Raw genomic sequence first — 21,247 nt, forward strand, 5'->3', positions numbered from 1 at the left:
ACGAATGTGAGCTATAGTTTTTAAGTTTGATGGAAAAAATTCTATAAATATAAATCTATGAATAAAAAAATTCGATAAGTACATAAAAATCTAATTATATATGTCAATATCAACTTCACTTGCTTTTTGAGAGTCGAAAACAGTCCATTTTCTTTCAAAAAATTGAAGTTTCAGATATATATTTTTTAATTTCATTTTTTTTCCACATTTAAGAAATCATTTAAAAATTTTTTAGTGTTAAATAGGTATTTATAAACAAAGCATGCATCTTGTATTGTCTAAGTTAATAATAGTTTGAGATTTCTATTCTATAAATATATTAATTGCCTATTTTATTAGAGAAATTCAGTATTTCATCCTTTTTCATTAATCCAATTTCAAAAGAATAATCGAAAGAATATTTTCATATCGCATTCATTTCAGCATTTTATGAGATTAGTTTAAAGTTAAAAAAAATTACTTACAAATATCATGAATTTTAGATACATAATATTTTGTTTTTATTTTTTTCTTAAATTTTCAACAGTTAATTTATATGTTAATTATTATATTATTAATTGCTATATTATTATGCTAAGAAAATAAAGCTTTGTTTCCGGTTAGCCGAAGATCTTAATAATTCGATTAAAAGTGTCGATTTAGCAACCATGATTTTACGAGGACGTGGACAATGCATTTTTAGATATTTGATAATATAGTTAAGAAAAACACAGTCTTGAAAAGGATATCAAATTAAAATTGAATGCAGTTTCACAAGTGATGAAAGCACAAAATTAAAGCTAAAAGTGGATGTAAAGAGCCGTTTGAACTAAATGAATCGAATAAGCTGAATGCTATTATATGTTTGTATATATAAGCATGTTCTCTTCTATTTTATGACTTTTTCCGACAAAGAAGTAATTATTGCAGGGACAATAGAAGAATGTTGCAATGAAAATAATTCACGGCTTCTCAAGGCGTAAAGCTTTCTATCATAGAAAATTCTCACAATATAAACAAAGCCAAAGTCAACTTCCGAATTCTTTAAGTGTAAAATGACTGTATTTCACTCTTCCAGAAAAATCGGAATGTACTTCTCCGCAGGCAAAATCCCAGACCCAAAAATAGATCCCAATTTCCAAAACTAAGAGATAAGAATCTACCCTTGTTCTCGCCTCGTGGGGGAAAGCACCGTGGAAGCGGATTTGGGCGACTCCTGTATTTTGCGTGAAAAAACGTCTGGAATCGAGTTCCGTAACTTAAAGACATTTCAGTTATTCGACTGTTCGTTTGGAAAGAGTTAATTTTTTCAAAAATATTTTATAATATTTTGGTGCTAATGGGGTTGAAGAATGATTTTCCTAGTGGGATTTTTTATAATAATAACTAATGTAAAGTGATAATTTTAATTAAAACTGTATTTATGTTAAGCTTTACTTTTGTAATATATTTGAAAATTTAGAATGTCGGAAACATTCTTACACGGTATACAAGGATTTGAAACAGTATTCGGTACTCTTTTGTTTCTATAATGTTATATAATATCATGCAATTATTATAAAATATTTCTGTGCTACTGGAATCATGCTTAGGTAAAAAATATATTAAGATTTGTTCATGAAGACTTAGATTGCGAAACTATATTTTCAAACTTAATGTTGAAACATATCATCAGAGTTTTCCTTATCAATTAGCTGTATTTATTGAAAACTGATTTCCGCATAGTTCATAAGAATAAAATTAAAACATTGGACTTCAGTATATTTTCAGTCCACCGGCGCCCTGTCCTAGGGGTAGCGTGTCTTCCCCCCTGATCTGGGAGTCCCGGGTTCGAGTCCTGGTTCGGGCATGGCTGCTCTTTACCTGTGTTTTATCTGTGAGGTGTGTGAAAGAGCCACGCTATAAAACGGTGCTGTGCAAACGAGTGTATGAGCGTCATCTTCATATGAGCTAAAATTAAGACTTCTGCCCTCGGGTGCTCAGGGCCTTTCCCTCAGAAGCTACACCACAAATTTGGCTTAATAGCGGGCTTCGTCAGCGGGCTTGTCTATGGCATATTCTATAAGTAGCAACAACACATTTTCAGTCCGTAGATTCCTGAACTTTGGTCTCCCGGCAGGCCTATTCGCGAAATGTTGAAGGTTGCGGGATATCGTTCCGAAGTTTTCTCATAGAAAAGAATTAAATTAATTCTGTTTTTTATTATTCATATTAATATGTTATGAAATAAATATTTTTATTTAAGTGAGAACAAAGGTTTTATATACTCCAGTCTTGCATTCAAAATTAGAGATTTTCATTATTTATTCAGTGTTTCTCATCTACTAGGGACCCTACACTATAGTTGTTTCAGGTTCTTCAAACTTAAAGGACAGTGTTGTTTATAGATATTACATACAGTGCACATCTATATTTTCTTTACTCTGAAATTTAACAAATAAACTCAGAGGTTAATCAGTTGCAAATGCGTCCAATACTGATACTGCCCTATTATGATACTGCTACTACTACTTTGGCATAATCGTAATCATAACTGTAAAACTTTGCAGTGAAAACGAATCTTACAATAGCATTCAGGTGTTGTGATTGTTTGTTACGGATACGAGCTATATTTTCTAGTGGATGAAAACAAATAACTGTTCATGTATGGCTGGGAAAAAAAATTACTAACTATTAATTTTTAATTTAGAAGTATTTTATTTTCTGTTGATCTTAATATTCCTAATTGTTTTAATATTGTTTTTTCAGAATTGTTTATATCATGGCCGATGAAAAAGATATGAATGACAAGAAATCTAATTCGCTGAGTGAAGTTGATTATAATTCTGTTGATGAAGATGGAAGCCTTAGAATAAAAATTATATGTCTTGGTGACAGTGCGGTTGGAAAATCGAAGTATGTGTCTTTTTCGCAAAAACTTTACATGGCAGAAAACACAAATTATGATGTTATAATGTTTCGTTGTTAACATATCGTGCTTTAGATAATAAGCCTATATTAGCGTATTATTCTAGTATTTGTAAGATAACATTAAAGTAATTTTTCAGTATCTAAATCCAGGCCTTTCTATATACGTCTAATATGCCAAAAGTAGTATCTGAAAGAAACATATGTAAGTTGACATGTATATATTCTATATATAAATTTAAAAAAAAGGATATCCCTTTTTTTCCCCTCCCCTTTTTCTTTTTTTTTTTTTTAACTGAACTTGAAAAATTCCAATGTGTGTTGAAGACATTGATATGTTATTTTAACTACGTTTCATTAATAATGTTAGCACATGGTTACGACTCATAATGAATTTTTGCCTTGCATATGTAAAACTGAGTGAAAATTTGAGTGAACAAGCATATTTGCTGCATTTCTTTTTCCAAGTAATCATTTACATGGATGTTAACCAGCCAAGGAATATTAAAACATTATTTTCTTTTAATCACGTTTTAAACTTTTAATTTACAGCTATATATTTATTTAATTATTGAAAAACTAAGGATTGGATATGTTTGCTGCTATGCCTGAAGCCAGTGTTTTTCAAAAGGCTTATTAAAAATTAGTAAATTGTATACAAATACAATTTTTAAAATTTTTCTAAGAAAAAGATAAATAATATCAGATATTCTGCTCTATTCTGAAAATGCCATAGTATTTTATTGCAGTTCTTTTATGTATAGAATTTAATTTATCCATTTAATTAAATTTCATTTAGTTTCCTATTTTTTCATTTGTTCATAGTTAACAGAAATAATATAAAATGCTGCTCATCAAGCCAATAAGACATTTCATATCTTCAAACATTCATAATCCTGCATTTTTTTTCCATATATTTTTATGTATATCACTGATTTAATTGTTTACATGCCATCTCAAATTAACATTATTAACTATGGAAAGTAATATTTTATTGAATAGTTTATACATTTTTTATTTATTTGCATATATTTTTTGTTTTAAATTAATAATCAAAAAACAGGTAGCAAAATCATTTGTTCCATCAATTATTTTACCTAGTATCATTTTCTACCATCAAAGTTGCTGTCCCTTCTTTCCCAGTATTATTTTAAATGCTTTCTTTTAATTTTATTTGATTATTTTTCACTGAAAATTCAATGAGAGATTTTTTTTAAGTGATGAATTAACATTCAATCAACTTGTAGGGGGTACATATTCCCATGTTTGGGACTGCATAATGATTTGCTGAAGAAGCATCAAAATTAACTCATTTATACATCATCTAGTGATAGAATCAGTGACATCTCTTCAAAAATTTCTGCTGCTTGTATTTAATTGTCAGCCAACTGTTGTCTCAAATTCAAGGTTAAATACACTTTTTAACCCTTTGGAGCATATGACAGCTATGACTCATCATGCAATTGTTTTGCTTATGTTACAGATGAGAAGGTTTATTCATCATTGAAACTTACAAAATCCACTGTTTTTATATATACTATTATGTGCATCAGCAAATTAAATCTGCTATAAGTGCTAATTTTTTTAAAAAAATGAATCTGAACCAGTTTTTTTTTATTTTTTTATTATTGTGCTTTATTTACTTTTGGAGGCTGCTTTCTTATTATCCCACCAGAACTGCATTTTATCACATATTTGGGTTCTTTTCTTTGAAGTCGCTCAACGAAAAAATTATATGCTAATAATTTTTTTAAATTATAATTTTTTAAAATATAACTGAAAATTATCACAATTTAAAACTTTAAGTTATTTGGAAGTACAGTTTTATTGTATTTTAACAGCATTCTATTAAAAAAAAACTACGTAAGCCTGCTTATTTCTGAGCTGCCAATCCTCTGGCATGAAAAGTTACATTAATACGAGACTAAATGGACAACAGTGACTTTTTTTCTTCAATATTGCTTAAAAATATCCAACGTATGCTTTTTACTCATAAATGAAAGCATTTTTTACTATTTTTACTAGTATTTTGTATTTTCTCCTTAGGTTGGTAGAAAGATTTCTCTTGGATGGATAGTATCCTTTAACATAATTTCTCATGCATATTTGAAGTTTTTATGGGAATTCCTATCAAGCAATAACATTATAGAGTATTGATTTCTTATTTTTTAAAAATTTAATGCTGATCATAATTGCACAGTTATTATTTGTGATAGTATTAGTACTCTATTGTAATGAATTATGGTGAATGTCTTCCTTTGTTGCAGCAAGAATAAAAGGAAGAAAATTTTATTCAATATTTTGTTAGTTTTTAAAAACTTTTTGAGTAACCTTCATTTTATTCTTACATTTTGTATCCTCTGAAATTATTTAATTAACTTATTGTTTTTAAAGTATTTTCTTTTTAAATTCTGCATCCTGATTAGGCTAAATTTGCTGTATTTAAAAGTATAAAAGTTTTTTTTTTAATCATCTATTACTTATGTTTTCATTATTATAGTATTCTTCTGTTAATTAATGTACACACACAGAGATACAGACCATATAATTTTTGTATGTTGTATGTAAAAGCTTTAAAGACTAGTTTAAAATGTTGCACTTTCTTATAATTTTATAACCAAATAATAGAAATTGTGTTTTAGTGTTATCACAAAAATTCTAATAAAAAATGAACAAAATGGGGCTTGGAATTTTATGAATTTGAAACAATTAATTAAAAAACTTTTTCATTTTGTATAAAACTTTAAGGCCACTCTTACAAATTTAAAGTATTTATACCTAAATTTGTTTAGTCATTCAAGTAATTGATGAATGACTAATCTCCTGATATTTCCTACTGAGATATTTTTTTAAATTCTATATTAAATGCCAATAATTGATTAATTAACTTGGTTTCCTTAAGGGCAAATTAAGACTTTGGCCCTTACATAGAACCTGTTTTGTGATGAAATGGGGAAAATCTTTAATATTTATCTAATGTTAAAGATGCATATGGGGAAAGAAATATTAGAGGATGGCTTAGCCTTGTCATTCAGAGATAAAAGAAAAGGGTGTGTAACTAGTATCAGCTGAAAAATCCTTAAGTAAAGAATTTAATTTGAATAGTGGATTTAAATGTCTGCAATACTTCATCTTGGAGTTACAAAAATGGAACAAAGCTAAGTAAAGCTACTTTATTGATCAAATACAAAACACCTGTTTAGAAATTGAGAGACAGGTAATGGTTTAGGAAGACTGTAAATTACTTTTGCTATTGAAAAGAAGATAGATTTGTACATTTCTAATGACTTCAAGTATTTTTGTCATGATTCAAGATAAGAAATTTTTTCCCAAAGCTGCAGTTATATAGTGGTTATTTTATAATTTAGTACTGCTTTTAGTTCAGTGGAATAGAGTCCTTTGGATTTGTTCCTAGAAAAATAAATTCAGGGACTTTGTTAGTGGCCATATTTTGCCATTTGAAACTGTCTTGAAATATGAAAGTCTTGAATAGAAAATTTTATTGTCTTTGAAGTATTGCAAGGAATACTTCAAAAAGAATGGTTGCCAGAAATTCTTGAAACAGAATTTCTAGTAACAACAAAAAAAAAAAAAAAAAAAAACTATATATCCTTAAATACTTCTTTCTTTCTTCTTTTTTTTTTTTTAGTATTTATAAATTTGATATGCCTTATAACTATTCTTAAAATTTTAACTGACCATTTATAAACTTAATTCAGTACTAATGACAATTTCTGAGTACTAGTGAAAAATTGAAGAGTAACGTGTCAAATGTTAAAATTCCTTTGTTGTTGCAGCTAGAGATTTATTGATCAAAAAAACTTTTTAACTAAATTTTTAAAATTATTCTCTGAAGGATATTCTTTTAAAGTAGATTTTTTTGTACTATTTCCTTAATTCACTCATACATTCATAATCCTTTTTATTTAAATGCTATTTTGTTGAATATTATTGCCATAAATTTTATGCTCTTTAGTTAATATTGATATATTAACGATTGATGAAAAAGTAAATTTGTAATTTTATTCTTTTGTCATGCATAAGAAAATTAGAAATATTTACTGTATAGTAATTGTATTAAAGACAATGATTAACCACCTAAACATTCAGGTCATTCATTGAGCACCATTATTGTTTGTGTATAGTTACTATTTTGTATGTAATTTAACATAACATAAAAATATTAACACTTTTCATTAATAAAATGTGCCAATTTATTCAGTTAATGCTTTACTGTTGGATCCTGTAATGAAGTGTGTTCTTATGCATTTGCCTCTAAATTGAAGCAGTAATGAAATATTGCATGTTGAAGTTTTCTTAACTTTGTAGCAAACCACATTCACTTTCAACATATGCTCTTACGATGTTTCGTCATAAAACTAAAGTTGATGATGAAAATGTGCTAGTAGGTAAGTGTAAATTTTTATGTAATTTTCAAATAAATATAATAAATTTTTTTTAAAAAATCGTTGATATTTAAAACTTTTGCATATATCTGCTATATCTTTGGCCGATTAAACTAATTGATTTTTTTACTAAAAATATAGAACCTTGATTATATTAAGTGCTTGTGCATTCCAGAAAAATGTAGAAGTTTTCTGTTCATTTATTATCAATTTATTTCATGTGTTTACTATTCTAAAAAAATCGTATTTCTGTTGATGATTTATATTTATGTTGCTTTCTTCAGCAGCTCTGTTAATTTTTGTGCTCTTAATGGAAGGAGAGCTATATGTTAAAATCTGTGTTTCTTCACCAAAGTCCAGTTTAATAATAAAGATTAGTCATTAATATGTTCTGTTTAGGTGCTGAAAACTATTAAACAAACTCCATTTTAAATTGTTTTGTTGAACAGATGTAGAGAAGTTTTTACTTTTACGTAAAGTTTGTAGCTTCCAACTCACAAATTTTAATTTTTGAATCAATATTTTTATATCAGAAAATTAGTGCTATAAAATTCATAATTGTGAACTTTGTCATTTCAATGTAATATATGAAAATGATTAAATTTGAGAATTTCAGATTCTAGCTCTCGAGTTTAATTAGTTTTGACATGATAGAGATTTTCTCGACTTACAAGAAGTTACATTTAGAAGTATAATATTATGCTTGTATTTTTATAACTTTTTTAAATGGCAGATTATTGCTTTTTTGAAATATTTTAAAACATTAATTCCTCTGCTTCATTCTTTTTCTTTATTTTGAGGGAAATTATATTTAGTTGATACATTCACTAGCACTATATAGTATCTATTTATTCAGATTTTTTATAACATACTTTATATTATTTGGTAGATATTTTCAAAATTATCAACATATCATTTACATGATATAATCTTCCACATGATTCTGATTAGTCAGTGAAATTTGGTCCATTGACTTCATAGCATTATACTTTTCATCTTTTGTGATATCCTTTAATTTTATTTACTGAGAAAATTTATTAATTTATAGAAAGCACAAATCCTTATTCTTAACTGATATTTTCTTTAAATCTATTGTATTGAATATAAATATCATTATAATACAAATAAGAATCATGGTACTTGGTGATAGAACAAATGCTGAAGAGCCCTTGTGGCACATAGCATTTCATTATTACTCAATATTCACAATGTTGTACATATTTATAATAATATAATCCAATATCTTGGGGTGCTTGGACATTTTATTAAACTTCATTTAATTAGTCTTTACAAACAGTAACTTCACCTTTAAAGATAACTAGAGGTTTTAAGAAAACTTAAAGTTATTTGCACAATCCACTTTAACTTTCTGCTACATTGGGTTCACTGACTACATGCTGTCATGGTCACCTCCTGTCCAGATCCAAAGAATATCTAAACCGATAAATAGAAATTAAGAAACAATGAAATAGTAAACATGAATAAAAATTCAAGCTAAAAGAGAAAAGAAGCATCAATAGCATAATTTTGCTATTGCTTTTAATATTTTCCCTTTGATCTTATTGACCCATTAAATCGTATGAGGGTGGTCATTATTTATGTACATGTATGTCTGATAAATAATCTGTAAAAAAAAAAATGTAAAAAAAAAAAAGAATCTTTAGAAGCTAACTTAAAAAAAAAAATTCCAGTTGATCGTTTTTTTAGTATGAATTATTTTTAATAGGTCAAATTGGTAATAATTAATTTGAATCCAGGGTATTTTTTTATTGTTGAGAGTTTCAATATTTGAATTTAATTATTTTAATTCTAACTTATGCTAATTGATTTGATGCTCACATTTTATTAAGTTGTTGAATTTTCAGATGTATTTCTTCCTTGAAATTTATGAAAGAAAGTCATCATTGAAATGAATGAATACTTGAAAGAATAACCTAATGGCTATATAAATTTATTCATTCATTGTAAATTTATGAATAAATTTACAATTTATTTTTTAAAAAACAGGTTCTAATAGAAGTTTCTAAAAAACAATTGCATATTAGTGTGGAACACAATTTGAATAATTAAACTGGTCTGAATAAATCTTTATATATAATGTTGAAATATTTTGTTGATTTTGAATACACTCTTAATAACGCTAAATTCGAGTTTTTCATTTCTTGATGTATATGAAATATCTTCTTAAAGCAATTTAAAAATTTGTTTCCTGGTGTACATTACTCCTCCCACTCTTTTCATGACCTGCTAACTGGTACTTTATTTAGAATCTTTATTAAAGTTCTTTGATGAAAAGGTGATTTGAATTGAGGACTCTACATTATATTTGTAATTAGTGATCATTTAGAATCATCATTTTATCATTAAGAAATTTTAAAAACTTTAGAAACTATTACCCAGTGAAAAATTATTCTATTTCATTTTTATTGATTTCCTTGCAAATTTGCATGTATTTATAAGTAATAAGCAATTTTGTATATATCACTCCATAAAAAGAATGAATTGTTTCTGTTATAGAGTCAGTTATTCTGATTTTATTATTTGTTTTCTCTGCTGATTTTTTTTTCCGAAAATCAAACAATATTGGGACCTGTCTAGTCCTTCTGTATCTTTTGTAAACTTAAAGATGCCAACCCTAATTAATTTTATGATTAATTTTTAATGAATTCCTTTGGTATTTTGTTTATTATATTCATATTAAATTTATTATTTCTTTGCAAATTTTTCTGTTTTTAGATATCTGGGATACAGCTGGACAGGAGAAGTTTAACAACTTGCATCCTTCTTACTACCATGATGCTCATGCTTGTATTATGGTAACTCATTTTATCCTAACATATTATGCAAATAAATAATTTTTCTGAATGTGAGCAAAATTGTTTGGATACAATAATAAATAATTTCCAAATTTTAATTCTTTCTGAAATTTAACAGGAAATAAAATATTATGTTCATTAGGAAAAGCAAATGAAGAGAAATTGCTGCAATTTTTAAATACAACAAAATTTCTTTGCCCTTCATGTTGTTTCTGTTTAAATATTTCTAATTATTTTTGAAACTAAAATTTCCTATGATTGATATGAGAATTTTGAAAAATAAGTTTAATCGTATTCTCATTTCAAGTTTTGAAAGAATACATGTTTCTTGAGCATATTTCATGGTGTCTTTTTTTCCCTTACAATTTAAAATATCTAGCTTATGCTATTTATTTGGCTATAATTTTCACATGTTTTTATTTATTTGCTCTGAACTAATTTCATAGCAGCACTTCACTGTTAATAAATAGTATTGTAAAAGTATACAATGTTTTAAATGCTGACTACAGTTATTTAAATGATTAATTTTAAATATTATCTGCATATGTTACATTTTTTTAGATAGCGATGTATTCCATAGAAAAGAAATAAAGCTATAAGAGTTATGCAGAATTTGTAATTTAATTTTAAATATGTTTTACTGTATAGGATGGGTTAAATTTGTTTCTGTGAAAAAAATGTGAATTTGGAGAAATAAACTGTTGGCTCTGAACAGAATGTAATATAACAGTGTTTTTTAATGTAAATATGTTTTGAGAGAATTGTAGTATTAAAGTTTACTATAATATTAATGTTAAAAAATACTTTAAATGTTAACTAACAGACTGTTTTAATTCATTTTTTATAATTTGCTTTATGCTTATAGATCAGATTTTTATTGGATTTTTTTTTCTTAATTTCTGGTATGCTAGTTTTAAAATTTTTGTACTTGTGCGTAATTGAGGACAGAACCATATTCTTTTATTTCCAGTGCTTATTAATTGATTAATGTAATTAAATATGTGCTTTTAAAAACTTTCTTAAATTTATTTCTATTGTATAATTACTTTGTTTACTGAATTTTGCATTGTAATTTGCTGAATCTTTCATTGTGTCTAATGGTAATTTGTATACGTATGAATTAGAATTCAATTATAGCTTTTATCTAACAATATTTTAATTAGTATTTTCATATTCCTGACTTTTGTTTAAAATATTCCATTAGAAAATATTTTTACCAATTTATTGATGCGAATATAATAAACTATTTTTCCAGTTTAATTATAAATAAATTGGTAAAAAATAAAATTTCATTCGACGTTTTATAATTTTTGTATAAATATACTTCCCTACACATACAGACATTATTCTTTTATCAATATATTTTCAGGTTTTTGATAGCACTAGAAAACCTACTTACAAGAGTCTTACAAGATGGTACACTGAATTAAGAGAATACCGACCAGAGATACCATGCCTTTGTGCTGCAAATAAAATTGATGGTTTGTACAATTAATTTTTTGCATTGTTATTTAAAATTAATTTGTAATTCACTTTAATCTAAATTATTGCTATTTAGAAATTAATAGTTTCATTTTATTATGAGACCGGTAATGAGATCTTTGGAAAAAAATTGTAAGATTATTTTAGCTTAAATTGTTGCTGCAATAAATTTAAGAATTTTTGATATTAATCTGTAAAGCATATGCGGATATCATAATAATTTTGTACATAGTTATGAGACTTGAATGCACAGTTTCTTTCAAAATACAGTGAAATCTCTTTGCATACATTGCTTATTAGTGCACTGTTCATATTTATATACTGTTTTTCCAATTATCAGTTTCTTATTCATTTGAATATTTAATACCTTTATGGCTTCGCTGGTATTTAGCAGTACATTATTTTCTTTGAACTTCCAACAAACTGATTCGGTGTTTCAACTAATTTAATTTATTTTATTTTTTATTTTTTTTTTATGCATGGTGATGCTAGCCAAAGTGTTCCATAACAGCCACATCAGTTAAATGTATGAGTGGAATATTTGAGATTTGGAACTATTTTCGTACTAATTGTGGTGCAAGTTTATATCTGAAATGTGTGCAGTTGAAGATGTGACAAATAATATATTTTTGTGTTACGAAAATGAAAACACTGGAAATGGTGTTCAGAACATTCGACCATTTTTTCAAGTTGCATTAAAACATGAAAGAATATCTTCATGTGTTATCATGATCCGAGAGAGAAACATTTAAAAATATAACTTCATTTCACCATGATTTCATTAGGATCCAAAATCAGATAAATGATGAAAAGTTTAAAAAAAATCAAATTGAAGTATGAGTTCCAGAAACAAAAGAGAAGCCCAGAAACACTTTTGCTATGAAGTTAGTCATTGTAATTTTTACTTATTAGATTAAATTGATCTAAAATGTCGAATATGTCCAACAATGTGACTGATTTTATTTTTTTAGCAGAGATGTTTCAAATAATTAAAGGCTTTAAAAGTTTTGGAAATTAGCCTTTCAAATAAATATGCATAGAGCCTGTGTAATTACGAATGTTAGCAAAGGAATTTCAGCTTTGATTCGAGGAAGTCATAATTAGTTTCAAATTTTAAAAACGGAACTTGAAATTTATCTTAATTCCTATAATGTGAATTTAAAAGCTTCAGAAACTGTTTAAATGTAAGTAACATTATGGAGATGAGAGAAGTAACTGTAAAAGTTAATTTTAAACATATAAAAAAATTTTTTAATTTCAAATTTGATTGACTTTTCAATGCTTGTGGGTATACTATATTTTTTTAGTTGTCAGAGCACATAGAGAGATTGACTGGTTTGCCGACTCTAGAATACTAAACATATAATTGTCCACGTGAGAAGAATTCATGCCTAGATCTGAACTGCAAAATTCTGAAGTTTAGTCCAGAGTTTTGCTGATGGTGATTGCAAACGCCATTTGATTTGGGAATTGCAATTTCTGAAATTGAAATGGCGTATTTGTTGGAATCGCAGAAATGCGAATGAGGACAATTTCGCTATTGAAAGGTCCTGTCAAGATTGCCTCTGTGACATCGTTCATTAATTTTTTTACTGCAATCTACGGCCGTTGCAAAACTTTGGTTGGTTTATATTTTGCTGCATGATAATTGCCACGCCAGTTTTCAATTGCAGTACATGCGATGGTATCCCTGACAGATGGAGTGAATTAAATTCTGTTGGATAATTAATCGCTTTATCTGTTTTCACAATAATGTTGATGGACTTTTATATGACGGCCTCGATTTGAATGCTGAGCGCATAAATGTCTTTTTTTCCCCTCAAAAATATATTGTTCACTCAGCCAGTCGTGATTCTTGTAATTAATTTAAATGTTGGGAAATACTTTTTCAACCAATTCTTTTGATGTCACTAAAATATAGAAGTTATGAGACAAAGAAATTCGCCCTTAGGTGAGATCAACCGGCACAATTCCGTTACCAATTTCTGACAATTTATATGAGAATATCTCAGATAATCAATCATTTTAAAGCTGGACACGCATATTTGTAGTTAATTACAATGTCTTTATGCGTCATCAGAAAGTGGAATTTTTTTAGACAAGTATTTATTTCATCCATTAGTGTCAATCAAGGAATTACGGGCAAAGTTTATCTGAAGTCTCCTGCGAGTGATGTTAATGCGTTCCAAAAAGCTCTGATGTTTCCACGCAAATCTTGCAAGGATCGATGAAGAGCTCTGAATTTTTATGCGCCGTAATGCATTATCCCAAACAATAAGTTTGAATATATGCAATACTTTTCCCATGTCAGATGCTTTGGAAATGTTGCCTGTAGCAGTTTCAATGAATTGCATGTTCAATTGCAATTTTAAAACGGAATGAGTAGTTCTTCCAACTAGCAGTTCTTCTGATATTCTAGTTGCAATATCACAGAATTTTCGGTTTCAAGAGCTAATGCTATGTCGTGTTGGAATGATATTGCTGCCAGAACCTATCTAATTAGGAATGTTTTATTAGTTTCTCGTGGCGCATTTAAGATTTCCCCAACGCCATTATTGCGATATGTATTATTTTATCCTAAATGTATTTTTTGCTCGAGCCTTTGCTTAGGAATATTTGATTGCACATGCGATAGAAGATCACCCGTGTTGTAATTTTGTTCACGACGTATTTTTACGTTGAACGAAACTGTAGCAGATCTATTCGGTAATAAGCTTCCCATTTGATTGAGAACTTTGTCCGTGATTTCAAAACACAAATCTTCAATCATTATGACGGCTTCTTTGTAGATTTCTACTGTGAAATCCGTATTCATACTTAATTTTTTCTTTGCTTATTCGACGAAAGTATCTTTAGTCATGTTTTATTTATATTTCTCCCATAACTTTCTAGGACATGAGGGTAAGCAAGCGGTTATTATGGTTAAAAACAATACCTGAATTTGATTTGGATGTGAAGTGTTGCACTTGTCATTAATGCGTACGTTCAGTGATTTTCCCGTAAATTCAGAGGTAGACAGGAATTGCGGAAACTGGCATTGTAACGCCGTTGACAATTCTCAATTACCCGGAAGATGTTTGACTGGGCACATTTATTAACGCCATGCGAAAAAGAAAAAAAAAAAAAAAAAAAAAGCACCATTTATCTTATTTGGGATGCCCAGTGTACAATCTGCCTATCGAAGTTTCTATGAATATGCTAGATTATCCACCAACTTGCTTTAATTATTTTGCGTCGTAGAAACGGCTAATATGAAACAACTCACTGATTATCTTCATCGATACAACCGTTGCGCATTTCTGTGATTGCTAATTTACCGCCATCTTCTACTGATCTTGTGTGTGAAGGATATTCATGGTTTCCTGTAACTATGTTGCATACTAATGATTGAGAGATAGAGCATTTCTCGTCTATCATGCATGGTGAAATTGAATTCAGTGTACTGCAAGGCACATGTATCATAATTGAGGCATGGTGAAGTTGGATTCAGTGTACTGCAAGGCACATGTATTATAATTTTCATCTCAACTTCATGCAAATCCTTATCGGCGTTGGGTATTTCAACCCGATTGAAATGAAGGAAGCTTTGATAAAATACACAGCTCAGTTCCAACGAAATGTCATAGAAAAAATTAAATAAAATGAAAATAAATTGAAATTTATAAAATTCAATTTAATAATACAATCGGGAATATTGAAATGGAATCTAAAATAGTTAATGCAACGTTTGTTGCCTCTGTTTCCAACAGATGGCGCCATCTGTTGGGCTCCATTATCACAAACAATAAAAAAAATAACACGTTTTTTCTGTTACTGACGTGACATCTATGTAATAAATATATAAAAACCCAGCTGTATTCAAATACAACTTTGTGTCGAAATTTCAAAGCAATCGGCGATGAACTTTCGGAGATAACCGATTTTGAGCGAACGAACATTTTCATTTTTATTTATATAGAAGATATAAATTAATAGGGAGATGCTAAATTTGATGTGCTATTCAACATATTCATAGTATCAATAAAAAAAAAAAAAGTGATAAACTCCGACTGCGAGCTAGTAAATTTATTCATTAAATAAATTAGAATTAATTGTTAATGTAGACCCAGAATCTAGAAACCGAAAGATAAAGGTAATATTGAAGTTTTAATTTTAACTAGCGATTATTGATTTTCATAATACTGTTCAGTGGCATTTTTGTTGTCTCATTTCATTACAAAGGAAAATCGAGGAACAGGATAGTGTTATTCTTCTGCTTCTCTTTTCCTTTCTTTATTTTTAAAATTGCAATGAATGATTGTCAAAACTTGCCATAAATGTAATTTGGGCTTTAATAATTGTTTTATATTCTAATGGATTTGATGGACTGTTAATCAGAATTAAAAAAAAAAACATGCTATTACGTTTGGCAGATGTATTCTACCTGAGAACTTCATATACTATGAAGACGTATAAATTTTGAGGATTACGGGAACTTCACTGCGAATACATTTATCATATGCTTCCGAATTACGTAGCGAGCATAGTTTTCGAAATCATGTACATCTAAATAACTTGAATTTTTCCTGAAATATACAATAAACTAGATTTCTGCATATTTACCATTAATCATTTACAGGTTTGCAAAATGTGTTTGAAAACCAAAATAAGATTGTAAATGGAATAAACTTAGAGAATACTTCTATTTGGGCCTATACAAAAATAATTTTCCATTATCAGATTTTTATTCTTTTTTTCGCATAACTGTGCAGTGGTTGAAAGAGTGGGAAAGTAAATTGAATTATTCAAATGGTTGAAAGTTATCTAAAAAAATTAAGTTACGTTTTGAAATGTAAATTTTTGAAATTTCAAAATTTATAATGGAGAAGTTCATTACTAACAGAATATACCAAAATTAAGTAAAAAATTATCATTGGTTATTAAATTTTACTTAGATCAATCAATTCATAATTTCGAAAAGGATAGCAAGGATTATTTGCGTTCCTAGAAGAAGAAAAATTCACATGCCTCTCATTAATATGCATTCACATGAACTGTTTGGGCTTTGTTCCATTTTCAAATGTCTCCTGTATTTGACTTCTCGCATTTAAAATTGTTTTATGCACTAAACAATTTTGTAAAACTCTGAAATACCTATGAAGTGCATTTCCAATTGTGTAGTTAAATATTTTCACTAAAACGTAGTACACATCAGTTATGGTTTTTATGGAGTACTCGAGAGCTCAAATTTCCCCTGTGTAATTTAATTTTCAATTTAAACTTTTTATTGATTTGCCTCGAAATAAATGCAATTCTTTAAAATCGTTATTTGATTTGTAGGAAAATTTTTATTAATAATTTAAGAAATGTGTACTTTAGATGTCTCGCATATTTGACCTTTTGGGCCGCTAAATAGTCTGATGATAAGTTCTTGACTTCAGGGCTTTGAGGTTCCAAGTTCAAGCCCGATTTCACCGAGAAACTACCATATAAACGTATCAGAACGTTAAATCCATTGGGGCCATGTGTCCTCCCACTGGTGTGGCGCTGATTTTTGGAATGGGGATTCCAGCTCGCCGATCATCCTCATCATTTGAGCGTAGTTCAAAATGACAAGGTCTATCGTAAAATATTCATGGTATTGCTATAAAACAGGATGTTAATATAACTAAATCAAATCACTCAACCTTTCCCATGGCATTCACCCCATCGAGCAATCATTCATTCTTATGAAGTTAATCTGGGAAATTTTATTTATAATATTGGTCTAATGGTTTAAAACTGGTATATTGTATTCTCAGACTGTGTATATCATGCAATAATATAAAAGTGATCCCCGATTTTTATTTCTTCTTTTACTTCTTGATTAGTCTTTAATTTTGTTTACATCATATTGTCAACTCCTTTCCATGATTTCACAATTTTTTTAGCTGTGAAAAAGCTGATTATTCACAATCACTTCAAGCCATTCCATTTTTAGCCTAGGCATTCATAGCATTCCACGCCAGTTTCGTTCCAACCTCCTCAGTGATTGTCTTTTTGAAGTACACTGAAAGCTCCCACTATGTACTCTTTCCCTTTTTATGCACATTGAGTACCCATTCCGATTAGCGATGGAGCAACGGAAATTTGATATGGATATATATAAACTGTCGTGCTATTTCTGACCTGTTCTCATTAAAAGTTAATTTCATTTCCAAATTGAAAGTGCCTCATTGAAAATTAATTTCATTAGTATTGCCAAATGGCACTACTTCATTGGCATGGCATGATGTTAAGATGAATATCTGCGCTTATAAGCGCTTATATTAGTTTAAAATTCAAACGACTCTGGATTAATTTATAACATTTGTAGGATTTATTTATTATTTTATTCCATTTTTAATAAATAAATTAAAATAATGCTACATTAATTTATGATGTAGACCATTTTCCGAAGTAATTTAATTCTCTACTTTTATTTTACTTAGCCGTTTACTTGAACTTACTCAACTTGATTACATTTTTTTAACATTGTTTGTAGTTTTTTGTGCTTCCAGATTTGTGGGCAGATCAGTAGATACCTTTTCTCTCTCTCTCTCTTTCTTTTACAGTTTTGTGATTGATTCAAAAGCTGTAACAAACTTTGTATTAATGCATTTAGATCGTGTTAACAATTTTTTGTTATTTTTAGTTTATTATTATTATTATTATTTTTTTTTTTTACGTATGAGATACTGACAGTACTGCTCTTGAAAGTGATGCCCAACTGAATGTTTTATCAGTTTAGTTTGCTTTTATATTTGCTTCTAGAAAACTAATTAGTTAGATATTAAATAAAAACAATAAAAAAAAGTAATCGGAAAGTGCATCCCAAAACTGACATTACATGTGAGATTTCGACAGGGTATAATTTGCAGTTGCACCAAAATTACTATGACATTTGTTAATATGAGTATACCTTTTCCACAATATGAGGTTTAGAAAAGATATCAAATTTTTCATCACTTTAATGTTGAATTCTTAGTATTTCTCTTTTAAGGTTGTTCAGTTGGCTTAAGAGCTCTTTTAACACAAACAGGGGGATACAAAATTATACAGCTTTTTTTTTTCATTTTAAACTGAAATAAAAAAGGAAAAAAAAAAATCATTAAAATTTTACTTTTGCATATCCCTATCAAGTGGCTACTATCCTTTCAGGTGATAATCGAACATCAGCATTTTTATATATCGTCTAAGATAAAACGATATTTATTGATATATTATTTTATTATTTATTTATTGAGATAATGAGTCATCTGTCTTAACATACTGATATATTGTAATTCATCAAAAAGTAATTTTCAGTTTACCTTATTTAATTTTTATTTTTTATAGTAAAAAATTTTAATTTTCTAAAGTTAAAAATAATGATTTTTCCGGCAGAATATTGCAATAGCATTTTAAATAAGGACTTTCTGCCTTTCAGTTAGTTGTCATGTTGCATTGCTTCAAATAATGGAATTATTTTTAAAATTTTAGCTTCTTTATTCCTGATTCAGAAAATGCCAGTTCCTTCCATCTTTCACACACATGTTAATACCTTTTCACACTCAAAATTAAATAGTTTCTCATAAATTCACGTTCAAAACTCTATGATGATGAACTAATTCAAAATATAGATGAGATATTTGTTTTATTTAAAAATATTAGGAGCAGATTTAATTTAAATATAAAACTAGATTATTGCATCTTTAAAGGCTAGAGTATAATATACAATTTCAGAAATCAAAGAGACTAAATTATTGCAACTCTGAAGTATGTGAAATAAAATTAGCTAGTATAATGGAGTATAAACGCATTTATTAAAAATACTACAATATATTGAAAATTTTAGAAGGGATCTTCCATTTTTTAGCAAACATTTTTATATCAATTAGAAAACAACTGGTCAAATAAAAGTAGAGCCATTTTCATTCTCATTACTCGTGGAAATATTCATCACCATCCAAATAAAACATTTATGCTTTTAAATATCTAATACCGTTTCTCGCTGCTCTCTTAGCAGTTGGGCATATTGTGGAGTTCGAATTTAAAATTAAAATATTAAAGTTTTTTATATAAAAACATTTATAAATAAAAAAAAAACTATAAGTAAAAATATTATCGTAAAAGCAGACTAGTAATTATTTAATAAAAAATATATTAATGAATTTATGAGTCGTATTTTTAAAACAATTTAAAGATTGTGTGTGTATTGAAATTTAAAAAAAAATTGTATGAATAATAATAAAGAAATTACTGTGGGGGAGTGTAAGACAAGTGTAACTCGCATCATCTGAAATAAATCCAAGTAACGAACATCCAAAATTCCTCCAACATATATTCCCATCAATTTCGCCTATTTCATCAAAATACTAAAGATTTCATTGTGATGTGACTCGGAAGATAACTCGAGAATTAATTCTTAATGATCATGAAAATTTGATCCACTCATCATATGCCATTATTTTCTTTTTCCAGTAGAATCGGACGTTATTTCTCTTTAAAGGCTATTGTGCAAATAAAATAAAACAACAACAACAAAAAAAAAACATGCTCCATTATCGCTATAACCTATTTACACAGAAGCATTCTTAACAAATGTATGTCGAATTCGCTTGTTGTCGAAGAATTAGTTTTTGCATCCATAGCACCATGTTCAGTAGTCCTTAAAGCATGTTCAATTAATTATTGAAGTTTCTTTTGAACAGAAAATATTGCTGTTGGTTATTGTCCGGATATTTGAAATGCTTTGAAAGCTTTTGTGTTTTTCTCCAGCTAGTGTAAGATCACATTCATTAGTATACAATTTTTTCAAATTTCAATGCATTTTGAAAATTTTCATTTGCGCTGCACATTTCTATATTGCTGCTTTTGGCATACTACAGAGTGTGTCCTAAATTCGGGCAAACTTCGAAAATTCCTAGTAATAGCTCAGAAAAATTTCGTTTTGCGCTAATGTAATCGGAGAAACTTAAGATTCCTTCTTTCCCTTCACCCCTCTCCCTTGCATATATAATATTATGATTCCTAAAGTAACTGAAAGAAGATGCTCATACGCCATACTGATACACTATGCAATTCAAGCTAGCTGTAAAACACCTGTCTGGAAATAGATTCGTCATTCGGTCCTAGCTGCATGCTATAATTACCAAATTTGTTGTTGGTGGTTAAGGTATGTACATAGATGTCGAAACGCATTTTTTAAAAAGCTTTACAATTAAAATTTGCAGTATATTTTCTTAATGAATATGAATCAAAATAATGAGTAATAATAATCGGGAAATTATATGGCAATTTGAATTCTTAAAATGAGTAAATTAATTAAAATTTGATGAAAATTGGAGCGAACCCCTCTGTATGAAATTCTAATTCATATATTTATTTATTTTGCATAGTATGCTGCGAAAAGTGTTAAAAGAAGTGAATTATAATCTATAAAAAAGTTACATTTGCAAAAAATAATAAAATAAAGAAATATGGTTCATGAAAAGTTTTCATTAAGAAAAATGTGCAAAAATGCATAGATATCAATAACAATAAACTACCAAGAATCAGAAATTGTACGTGTTAGATTTATATCTTTAATTTATTGCCTTTATTGTACTTGAGATAATATATGTACAAATTTCATAAGAAATGTCTTCCTAAATGTTTGAGAAATTGTATTTTGCCTGT

At 28.1% G+C, this 21,247-nt stretch overlaps 1 protein-coding gene across 1 annotated transcript in view; it reads left to right on the top strand.

Annotated features, from left to right (window-relative positions):
* Positions 1-2,532: 2,532 nt before the first annotated feature.
* The window catches only part of LOC129960526 (rab-like protein 2A), a 30,722-nt gene continuing 12,007 nt past the window's right edge, over positions 2,533-21,247 (top strand). The window contains exons 1-6 of the mRNA XM_056074016.1: positions 2,533-2,623; positions 2,728-2,874; positions 4,933-4,962; positions 7,216-7,295; positions 10,029-10,108; positions 11,478-11,589. Coding sequence (XP_055929991.1) covers positions 2,741-2,874; positions 4,933-4,962; positions 7,216-7,295; positions 10,029-10,108; positions 11,478-11,589 — 436 coding nt within the window. The 5' untranslated portion in view covers positions 2,533-2,623; positions 2,728-2,740. The remainder of the gene's footprint in view (positions 2,624-2,727; positions 2,875-4,932; positions 4,963-7,215; positions 7,296-10,028; positions 10,109-11,477; positions 11,590-21,247) is intronic.

Source organism: Argiope bruennichi, chromosome X2 (assembly GCF_947563725.1).
Source record: "Argiope bruennichi chromosome X2, qqArgBrue1.1, whole genome shotgun sequence".
In the NCBI taxonomy this organism is placed as follows: Eukaryota; Metazoa; Arthropoda; class Arachnida; order Araneae; family Araneidae; genus Argiope; species Argiope bruennichi.